General features: G+C 44.5%; 1 protein-coding gene across 1 annotated transcript in view; it reads left to right on the plus strand.

The window, feature by feature from the left end:
* The window catches only part of LOC119661166 (altered inheritance of mitochondria protein 21), a 248,694-nt gene extending 237,254 nt beyond the window's left edge, over nucleotides 1-11,440 (plus strand). Inside the window, exon 6 of the mRNA XM_038070381.1 lies at nucleotides 10,634-11,440. Coding sequence (XP_037926309.1) covers nucleotides 10,634-10,800 — 167 coding nt within the window. The 3' untranslated portion in view covers nucleotides 10,801-11,440. The remainder of the gene's footprint in view (nucleotides 1-10,633) is intronic.
* Nucleotides 11,441-12,259: the final 819 nt, after the last annotated feature.

Genomic DNA, 12,259 nt, shown 5'->3' on the forward strand with positions numbered 1-12,259 from the left:
AACAGATCATCTCCTGACAAATCTTCGTACCTTGGTTTGATGACTGTTTCAACTTCTTCAGTCAAAGGTGCCTTCTCGTGGTGGAAACTATCCAGTTCTCCTTTAGCTTCCGCTTTGCGCCATTTGCACCAACTGTCCTCGCCTGCTGGACAATTTTGATGCTGAGGATTTTCGTCTGTAGAACATTTATGGAAGAAAGTTGTCCAAATTTCTTGCTTCATTCCTTCTATCGAATTTGCGTGTCGACGAATAGCTAGCCCAGAAAATGTAGTGAGGTCCTTATCAGTAAGTTTTCCAGCCCCTTTTCCACCAATGCCTTTGTGATTCTTTTTTGCATTTCTAAGCCGCGTTCCCATTCTTTTCTCGACATGTCCTACGTAATCCTTTTTTACTACTACGTATATTTTATTATTTGCAGAAATTTGCAGAAATACCGGAGAAAACTCCAGCAAAATCCAATATACAATACACAAAATTTGTCGCAATTGGAACATCCATGTTCATGCTTACTAAAAGTTTCTTTGCTGATGTTGATGCGAAGTCCTTTTTCTTTTCTGATAACTATCGATTCCCATGAAATACTCGTTTTTTAGTGCGAGCATGACGTTGAATGTTAAAGCGATCTCCCTTCGTACGATCCATTTAAAAAAATCACTGAACACACAAACAGCACAATACTTACAACAAAATATAAATGAGTATAGCTTGAAAGCCTTTCAATGCTCACTCTAGACTGGATTATCCTTTTTATTCCAAACAGCAAATAAGTTTAGACAATTGATTGGTTTTCCATCTTTTTATATTTATACCTGTGTTCAAATTTATAAGGCTCAGGTAAAAAACTAACAGGTAAAAAAGTTTCGACGCTCTTTCTCATCGAGTACTCTAGCCGCGGCTGCAAACTCCTTACCTGTTTAACCCTGTAATTTCTGAAGGACTCGGAATATCGGAAAATCCCTTTGCCCACATATTCTCCACTATATATAGATACAATTCATGCAAAAAAAAAAACGATTTCTCCAACCCGACGCACGGGATGACCCCCTTAATTCCAGTTTTTACCTTAATTTAAAATCTTTCATGTCAAATCAGTTGCGAAATATCCTTAAGATGTCGCACACTATTCTTGCCATGCTATACGTATCCAATTAAACTATCTATGTCGGTGTTCCTTCCAATTTCGTGCATTTCCAAACTCAAAACAGAGCATGAAATTGAGCAAGTGCCATAACAGCATTAGCATAAATTCCAATATTTGTAAGCAATGTTAGATGAGATGCTTCAATGAGCAATGTTCATGTACACGATCTTGTTATTGAATCTAAAATCACGTAATTAATGACTGCTCGTTGCAGCATATTTTCTCCCTTCTGCACAAGGAGCTTGGTTATTATAAGTTTCTATTAAAAGCCGCTGTTCCTTGCACATGCTCGTCATTACAATCAGGTTCAATGCTGACACAAATTGGCATCTCTTCCTTTGCATTCTGGAACTTCCTCGTTAGGGGGATCATGGTACCTATATTATACATGATGTAATGTTTATTATTAATGGCCGGGCCGAATTTACATTGGTGTACACAGGATACAACTTCTTGAAGTTTACCTTGGTATTGCCCCATCCAACTCCATGGATATGTCTATATATAATATTTTGATTGAATCTAGGATGTTAAGATATTTGATTCAACTCCTTCGTGTTAGTTTTGAATTATTGGAACATCTGCTTGTTTTGATTACAGCAGCAATGATTCTATTCTTTGTTTCTCAGAGGGTCTTCTCACAAACGAAACCTACCCCAACCACATAACCAACGCTTTCTTTCCCAATAAGTAGGTTCGTCCGAACTCAATTGGTTGATACTTGACGGGTAATCAGGTGCATTATTGTGAGGTTCTGTTGCTTTTCCCGGTCTCAGACATGCAATTGATGGCAGACAGGACCTAACTTCTTTCGAATTTTTCGGCCGAATCTTTTATGGGTGATCCTAAAGGTTCCATTGGGATCCTGTGATCGACTATATCTCACGTTTCCTCTACCTTGGATTTCACGAAAAATGTCAATGTGTTATATGCGAAGGATTCTACTATTGCACCAAACTTCCAAGCGTGCCAGATTAACATAGAAAAGTCTCAAATATCAAGAGCACATAGCTTGAGACGAAATAGCCCCTGCTGCCTTCTCCCGTACTTAGTCCAAGTGTCCTTTGCAATTAAACTTGGCATCGATCATTACCTCCAAGTATCTAATGGTCAATTCTGAAACCACTTCATGATTAGGAACCCTAATTTTGATAGCATTGTTTTTTCTTAGATGGATATTAAAGACCGCCTCCGTCCTTCCTCCGCCTGGTCCAACCATGATTATGTGGCACCCATAGACTTCCACATCCTCGGGGTGCTTTGCTACTGCCACTACCGCCAGGTTGTCAGCAAATCAATGTTGGTTTCTTTGGCAAGCACAGTGGTTGCAATGCGGAATCTTCGGAACGACTACTGTCACAATGTATGCCCAGTCATTAGTTTCGCACTAGAGAAACTTCTTGATTAGCCAATCTAAATTACTAGGGATCTGTAGTCCCGCCAAGGCGCTTTTAATCCCATCTCCGTCGGTTTAATTAAAGATATTTCTGATATCTGACCTCACCACTGACTAGCCAATCTACGTTGCTAGGGATTTCTAGTCCAGCCAAGGAATTTCTGATATCTAACCTCATCCCTGGGCAGCAATTACTAACAGTCAACGCGTCCGAAATTCATACTGCCTTTACGATGGACCAAAGTAGGGTGGTGTGAAGACAGCACGCCAGATGGGTTTAGGGGGTTCAATAGCAGAATCAACTTCTGCCTCTTGCACTGAGGAAGGTGAATTCCTTCCAACAAGTACAATACAATTGTGCTTATGAACCGCCTAAGCCTAGTTTGGCAGTCAACTTGGAAGCTATTTTCGGAAACGGGTTACCCCCAACACGTTCACTGATCTCTCGTAGTTCCATCTTGATAACCCTAGGATTCAAGAAAATCTTCTGTCAAAGTCCACTTCCACCTGTTGCGGAAAAAGAGTTGTAAATATTTTGATCAAGAGTAGCTGGTACGTCAGTTACGATGATTTTTGCCCAGCATTGTAGACACCGAGCCACGAATTTGCTTTTACCTCAAGCCACAATTGTCTGTAGCAATTCCGTCTGGTACCTTATAAAGCCTTTTTAAGACTACCATGAAGATTGCGGTATACATCCATCAGCTCCTGGCGGTCCGGCTTCCCCTTGCCTATTGGTAAAATCTCCTTGTGCGCAGACAAAATGCTCAAACCAATTCCGCAGTTCGTAGTTTGGCTTCCCACTGTGGTACAAAAGTTGTCGCTGCACTCGTTGACACAACTAACAAGCATCATTTCCTTCGGGTCGTGAAGTCCTCATTGAGCTGTCAAGTATGTCTTCTCCCAAAAATCCCAGTAGAGCACTCAACTACCCACGTTCTTCCACTTTATTGCTCTTTCGGTTGTCGCTTTTTCCGTTTTTAATGACGAGAAAGATCTTGTGGTGGTTACTTGCTCCAACGAGGTATGTCAGGCCGACGAACAATCCTAACTTTCTATCCCGAAAAGTGAGGATGCATTCAGCCTGTTCAAGTTTCACGAAGATTTGTCACTCGCCGGCAACTATTTTAGGGCTATGGTATCAAGCCTTAAAAACCAGACTATCCTGCAACTACTCATATTGTGCTATTCTTAGACTAGGAGGAGTGTAACAGCTATAGATATGGTGAAATATGATTTCTGCCTACTCGAGGGAATGCGATTGTTTCCTATGTGAGTTGCTTTCCTCATGCGCTACTTCCGCGTTGCCAGATGTATTCACCACCCACGTAGCGCTACCATAACTTCAGAATGGTTCACATTCACTCTCCACTCATGAATGATATGGTCAGCACTTCTTGAGCTGATTCTCGATGGTTACGATTACACCGACCTCAGTTAGCCTTGTCGTTCAACCACCACCACCGTTTACCACGAGCTTCATACATAGCAGGAATTTGAACAGCAGAGCATCCTTCAAATCGCCAACTCGTGCATGGGTTCCTTGCGAATTCGTAGGTATTTGCAGAAGTCTGTCTTAGCCATAGTTACATGGGCATGTAACTTATGATGGCTTTTGAGGATGGCTTGGATTCGACATTTGTCTAGACCAAATTCCACCCGAATATTGCGGCTTAACGGCTAAATTATCCGCAACAGATTTTAATATTTTAGACCAATGTGATAAGATACAGGACATGGATTTTCCAGGTGTGCGGGGTGCTGTTAAAATCCTTGGCGTAATCGATATTGCAACCAAAGAGATTTCTTTAATTTTTAGTTGTTTGTCCTACAACTACCGAGTCGATCATGAATCGCTTATTACAACCCCTTGATCTAACTCGGTAGCACTTTCTACGCCTCGGGCAGACTGTTGTTAGTCGCAAGGCGTGCATTAACTCTTCCACTAATAATGGACGTTATGAGCAAGTAATTGGTATTATGTTTACGGAGTCCTACACCGTGTCCTTTTTCCTTTAAGGCAGGTAATCTCCTCAGTGCGGAAAGGTGGAAATTCCCCGGGCAGTTGGCCCGGGACATATACACAGGTGAACTGTTTATACTAGAAATTCCCGTCCCGATCCTTAGCGGAGACTTCTGCCGAATGCGACCCAAGATAGTAATTTATTTGTCACATCATACGTGTCGTTACAGCTTGTAATGAACCCAAGGGAAATAGGAAGATCAAACGATCATCTTAAACGACCTAGAGGGAAGGCGTGAAGGTTCGCCCGCAAAGACTGAAGCTCCATCAAAGTGCTCGGTTGACACGTTCTTGCACGCCTCTGTGCTAGCCAGGCTCAGGAATGAGAGCATTAGTGTAAAAATTAACGTGTCTATACCGATGCGTGGTTCCGCACCGGATTTAAAAATAAACAACAAACAAAGAAATTCGCGACGGCCTAATGATAGAAACCAGAACGCGAGCTAAAACTGGAAAATAAAAAAACAACTCGACCGCGCTCATGGAACCGCAGGTCTCCGGGCCTGAATGCCGCGATCGACAGGGATGATCCACGATGGATTACAGTCCCGATCATGATTTCTTCTGCCTCAGATAGTTATTGAGGCGAGGCCCCTGAGGTTCCCTCCCTTCCTTGACATCCTCAGGCCATTATTTAAACGATGTCCCTATTAAGGTTTTGCGGGATCAAGAAGGAAGAGAGAGCGAGGAAGCCCTTAAATAAAAAAAAATATCTTAATTCAGAAAGAGGCGAATGAGATTCCGCCCCGGCGCGAAGCCGCGGTCAATACAAGTGTTTTTTTTTTAACAGATATGGATATGGAGGGTGTTTTGAGGTCTTAACACCGTTTTTTCGATTTCCAGCCCCTGCACTTTCCCCTTTTGCATTAAATGTCACAACTGGAGCCAGTTTTGGGGAGTACTAATCGATACCTTTCATTTGATACCCTTTAGAGTTATAATACATTCGCCTTTCACATCTATTGAGACTCCCACTAGAACTTAACGTACAAGGAAGGATGCCCAATTCCCAACATTTTCATCAGATTTCGTATCAATTGGAGTAATCGTGTCTGTCTAGTTTAAGAAAATTACCCAAGCATATGATTTTTGAATGCATTTTGTATGAGAAGTTACTCAATGCAGGACGGTGGAACCGAGCGCTTTAGCTTTGTTCGCAGTACAGTATGGTGTTGTTGAGACCGCTGCCTCTGCCCCCATCAACTCTTAGTCATTAGTTTCCGCGATGACATCAAGTCAAATACGCCCTGATGACGGCAGGGATTATGTCCCTGCCAGTCATAAAGCAGTACTGGTTTGCAACCCGCTTCACAATCAAGTGCGCATATTGTGGCAAACGATTGATGAATCTTTGGTGCAACAAGGGCAGTAAGATGCCTCCGTCGTTATTTTTCAGTGGGGAGCAAATGATAAAAAGGCTCATTTTCTCATTTCCATGACTCTTCTCCAGCAAACGGAGCCATGCTTCTGGTCAACGTAGTGCCTAGTCGACGAACCACCCCATGATTAATCCTACCCTACCGGACCTTCAATTTCTCCTTCTTCACATTTCGATTGTGCATGCAAAATTCCTAAGCTTTCCTCACCTACCCCTGAGACGCTGCGGTGGCCTACATCCATTCAGACTAAAGCCATCTATACCCCTCCCTTCAGAACCGGGCTCGGAACCGGCTACGGTGGAGTTATTATTATTTAGTCTTCATAAAGATTTAACTCATTAGAAGAAATCCAAATATTAGGCGCAAGTATTTCGGTTTTATTTCCAAGTATGCATTTTGATGGCGGTGGTGTCTGATAGCTGAGTGGTTAGAGCACAAGACTCTCGTACGGAAGGTCGCGGTTCAAATCTCGCTGGAAGCAGTGGGATTTGTATCGTGGTTTGACGTCGGATACCAGTCAACTCAGCTGTGAATGAGTACCTGAGTCAAATCAGGGTAATAATCTCGGGCCAGCGCAATGCTGACCACATTGCCTCCTACATTGTACTGTAGTGTACCGTTACGGTCTTGAATGAAGTGCTCTAACACACTTCAAGGCCCTGATCCAATATGGATTGTTGCGCTAACGATTATTATTTCCGAGTTATCACAATCTCGGCAGATGCCGGATTTTACCTAATACTAGCACTAAGTGCCAAGCATTTAGGCTCGGACGATCCTACCTACTTAAAAACTAAAGGGGCACTGGTGGTGGTGGCCGGTGGTAGGTCAGTGGGAGAAACCGTCGAGTACCCCCCGCAACATCGAGCACGTATGCAGAATGGTGTACTTCTGCATGGTTTGAACCAGACTGTGCGAAAGTCCCAGGACATCAAGGGAAGCCGTCAGGAATTTAGGTACAATACCTGTAGCTGACAATATTATGGGAACTACAACCACCCGCTCGAGACGCCAAATTTCTTTGATTTCACGAGCCAATGGCTCATAGTTCACCTTCTTTTCCACGTATTTCCGTTCAATGTTGCTATTATGGGGGATAGCAACACCAATAATATACGCGGAGCGACCCGTCTTGTCAACTAGCAGTACGTCAGGCTTGTTGTGTGCGGTATGGCGATCAGTCAGAACTTGCCGGTCCCAATACATGCTGTAAGCAGAACTATCAAGTACTGCTTGCGGCTCATATCGGTAAACCGGACATGTTCCCGTGATCAGCCCATGCTTATATGCAAGGTTTTGATGGATAACCTTACATACAGCATTATGCCTGGTGATGTATTGCACCGGTGCCATAACAGTACAGCCAGAAATGAGATGGTCCAACGTCTCTAACGCCGAACCACACATTCTGTACTGGTCGTTCTCCACCCGTTCTTTCATGATGAGCTTTTTATAAGCTCGGGTAGCGACCACGCCATACTGAATGACACACATGAACCCCTCCGTCTCAGCAAAGAGCTCCCCAGCACACAGCCACCTGTTCGACAGATGCAAATCGACAAATGGCTGCCAAAGACAATTCACGTGTTTACCGTGCATTGCCTTCGATTTCCATTCCTCGATCCGCTCCTGGTCCGACTTCACCCCACTCAGAGGATTGAAAGATCGATCCTTCAAGTTAAGTGGAGTCAGTCCACAGTCTGCCTTACAGACAGCCGCATGCAAGGGGCTCGCCTGCTCTTTACTGTAAAAATAAGCGCGCAGCGAGTCGACTTGGCGATGATGTTGTGCCGCCACGTCAACCACGCCCCTACCTCCGATGTCACGAGGCAGGTTCATCCGCTCCACGGCAGACTTTGGGTGATGCATTCGGAATTTGGACATAGTTGTCCGTATCCGCCGCTGGACGTTTTCCAGGTCGGTTTTCGTCCACGGCAATATTCCGAATGCATAAGCCAGTGAAGGGATAGCGAATACATTCAACGCGCTTATTTTATTCTTCCCCGAGAGATGCGATTTCAGCACCAGCTTTACACGTCGCAGGAATTCGGACAGCAGAGTTTCTCTCAGATCACCAACTCGAGCATGGGTTCCTTGCAGAATTCCTAGGTACTTGTAGAAGTCTGTCTCGGTCATAGCTTCGATGTGGAGGTCACCAATGCTATGTCCGGCATGCGGCTCGTGATGACCTTTGCGAATGGCTTGGATTCGACATTTGTCTAATCCAAACTCCATCCGAATATCACGGCTGAACATGTCTATTATTCGCAACAGACTTCTAAGATGGTTGTCAGTACCAGCATACAGCTTGATGTCATCTAAGTACATCAAGTGTGTCAGTTCGCACTTAGCACGTAGGCCATATTTTATTGCAAAACCATGCCCTCTAGCATCATTCAGTAGCCATGAAAGGGGGTTCAGTGCCATACAAAACCAAAGAGGACTCAATGAATCCCCCTGGAAGATGCCCCTCCGAATACGGATGGGCTCTGAGGTATTAGCACCCTCAGATGTACGGACTGACAAGGTGTCTTCCATGACTGTCGCCAAAAACTTTATTAGTTTCGGATCAATGCGATACAGATGTAGGATGTCGATTAGCCAGGTATGCGGAACGCTATCAAAAGCCTTGGCATAATCGATATAGCAACTAAAGAGGTTTCTTTGGCCTCTAGTTGCTTGTCCTACAACTACCGAGTCGATAATGAGTTGCTCTTTGCAACCCCTTGACCCAACTCGGCTGCCCTTCTGCTCCTCGGACAGAATGTTGTTGGTCTCGAGGTGCGCATTGATCCTTCCACTAATAATGGACGTGATGAATTTGTAGAGGGTTGGTAAGCAAGTGATCGGTCTTGTGTCTGCGGGATCCTGAACCGTGTCCTTCTTAGGGATAAGGTAGGTAATTCCCGCAGTGAGGAAAGGTGGAAATTCCTCCGGCCGACTCATGACCTCATTTATACTGCGTGCCAACCGACTATGTACGCTAGTAAATTTCTTATACCAGAAATTCTGCACCCGATCCAGGCCTGGGCCCCTCCAGTTCTTCGAGATGTTTATGGCTCGTCGAACTTCCTCTTCGGTAACATCCGCGAAATTCATGCCAGGTGTATTGGCATGGCGGGTGCCTTCGGCGGTGATCCACTCAGCATGCTCAGCATGCTGGGCAGGTAACCCCCAAAGTCCACCCCAATACTCTTTCGCTTCCGTCACCGAGAACTGTATTGTCTGGGCGCTCTGTTGGGATTCGTTGAGAGATCTGAAAAAGCTCCGCTGGTTCCTCGCGTATGTTGCATTCTGGACACGTCTGGAATAACTTTCGCCATACCGTCGTAACCGACTGCATATGACAGAAAGTTTCTGTTTTAGTGTGTCCAGAATTTCAACTACGGGTGTCTCACAGGGGATGGCATAGTTCCGGTAAACCCTCTGCACTTTATTTCTCACCCGTCGGCTGGCATTGCCAGTGCTGATCTGAATCAGTCTAGCAATGTCCTGCCTTAGTGAGTCCCGCCGACGTTCCAGACGAATTTTCCATGGTGGATCTCTTTTGTCACTCAAACCAATAACACGAAAGCGAATCTTCTGACCGTGCAATCTGATAGCCGCAACTGCACCACAATACACAAGTGATTGTAGTTGCAGCAGCGACATATCAGCACACAGTCGAGACGCAATCTCATCATTGATTTGAGATAGAATTCCCGGAGTTGCTGGAGATGCATAGAGCCTGGGAATACCTGGTCTATGCAAAGGATCCATATCCGAGAATTCTATACACGCTCTTTGGAATTCGTCCCGAACCTCAGCGGAAACCTCAGCTGGACGGTGGAGAAGAGTGCTTCGGCGAGTACTGAACCTGTTGCCTGCAGTGCGGCGTGATGTTGTTGATGCCGCCGCCTCTGCCCCCATCGACTCTCGGTCACCAGTTTCCCCGATGACTTCAAGTCGAACACGTTCCCTGATGGTGGCCGGGATTGTGTCACTGCGAGTGATGAAGCGGTACTGGTCTGCGACTCGCTGCACAGTCACGTGCGCAAATTGCGGGAAACGCTCGACGAATCTCTGGTGCAACAAGGGGCGGTAAGATGTTGTACCCGCCCCCGCCGTTATTTCGTAGTAGGAGCGGATGATGAAGAGGTTCATTTCTTCAGTCCATTTCATCCGCTTCCTACGCGAACCTGCTGAAGTGGTCGCCACAGATTGTGGCGAAACAGCTGCAGCAGGCGGAGCTGTGCTCCTGGTCGTCGTGGCGCCTAGACGTCGAACCGCCCCACGACTAGCGGTTTCGACGCCGTGCTGTCCATTACGAGAGCCCGACCCAGTCACCAAGTCAGACGACTCCCGCCGGTTATCCGTACCGGACCTTAAATTTCTCCTTCTTCTCATTTTTTGGTGGTGCATTTTATCCCTAGCTGCCAGGTGTGTAGATAGCTTCCTTAGTGAGTAATCTGCAAGACTGCAAAGTTCCTGCACTTTCCTCACCTACCCCCTGAGACGCTGCGGTGGCGTACAGCCATTCAGACTGAAGCTATCCATCCCTCCTCCTTTCACAACCGGGCTTGGGACCGGCTTCGGCGGAGTTATTATATTATTATTATATGTATTTTGATGACAGAAATATTAAACATTTGCAAATTATTGACTTCTCCAAAAATACCAAGAGCATAAAACAATTATACTATTTATCTTTACAGGTGCAACCTACCAGGTGGGCGCTGTACTACCCCAAGAAACTGGAAATTGTCTGCAATGCGTTTGCGTCGAAGGGAGTAGCGCAGGAGACTCACCTCGAGTTACCTGCAGTCCACACAACTGTCCACCGCTAGTGCTGCCAGATCTCTTCGATACCACTGGCTATTAGGAGTATTGGTACGATCCAATAAATAGCTCTCAATTGAATGGTTGTACGTACAATTTTTGTTTGCACTGTATATTACGAGAAAAAAGGGAAAGCCTATAAATATGAAAATATGTTAATGTCGTTTTGTTGAATTTACAATTATTCGTTAAATTTTGTTAAGTTTAATCCAAATATCTTAAGTTTCAGGCGTATACGATCCAGTTGATTTTAACGTTGATTTCAATGAACGAAAGTTATACTTTACTTAAGATTTACTGAAAATTATTGAGAAAATGTTCTTCTTAGTTTGTGTAGCAAAATCTTCAAACAATTGGATTCATACGTACAAATTGTCAAGCCAACAATTTACGCAAATAGTTAAGATTTTCATCAGGACAGATAACTAACTATCTTTGCTTTTGCTGGCACAAAGGAACTCACAAGTTTCATTTTAATGATGCATAAATATTAATTTGGGAAGTTGCAGCGTTCAAGTAATATTTTGCTACAAATAATGAAGACATCCCCCGCCTTTCGGGAATTCCTGTAGAAGTTCAACTTCACCCACAATATCAGTTTTAAAGGAATCTGCAATGGATAAAGGTTTGTCCTTACAAAAAGGATGCAGAACTCTCTCATCAAATCCACAATAGGATATCTACAAAAGACACGAAGTGTACATACATATGTATATGTATGACAGTACCAATGGCAAATAAAGATAGTTTATTCTATTGCAGATACAACAGGGAAGATATTCATAATAATTTAATTTAGTCCTTTGGAAATTTAGGACTTCCTGTGTATCATTAGATCAATTAAAATCTTTCGACTTGTTTGCTTGGTTGTCCCATAGTTTTGGCATAGCCGTTAACGTAATAACTGTGTCAACAGAATAACATATATGTAGGTAATACTGCATTTATATGGCGTTGATGATTTGAAATGATGACGGGTTGTTGGTAGGCATGTTTTCTATAGCTAGATTTCTCGCATGCATATGTCTCATGAATTACATGGGCAAATTTCAAACAAACAATTTTCTCGGCGAAACGAGAAAATAGGAAAAATCAGGATACCTGTCTATGACAAACATCAGGATCCCTGCCTATGACACCTCGTCGGGATCGGTGGTTGTGTGCCTCAGCTCGACAAACCGCATCCACGACTTCCGCAACAGAATCTACCGTGGGTATTTCTGCTCTGAACCCAAACTGCCTTGGAGATAAGTTCTAACGGCACGAATCTCTTTAGTCTGCTCCTGATAAGCTTGCTGATGACCCCCTCCCTCCCAGACGTATCAAGCATACACAGCAGTCAATATGCCGACGACAGCTTACGGTCGCCTTTCCCTTTGCTGATCCGCGCGAACCTCGCGCAGCAAGTCTGTTCGTTGGAGGTATACCAGTTTATATTCTTCCGCCGGGATACCATCCCGCGCCTGGCGCCTATAAGCATTTCATAACCCAGATAAGGACCT

The sequence above is a fragment of the Hermetia illucens genome, chromosome 1 (genome assembly GCF_905115235.1).
Source record: "Hermetia illucens chromosome 1, iHerIll2.2.curated.20191125, whole genome shotgun sequence".
Taxonomy (NCBI): domain Eukaryota; kingdom Metazoa; phylum Arthropoda; class Insecta; order Diptera; family Stratiomyidae; genus Hermetia; species Hermetia illucens.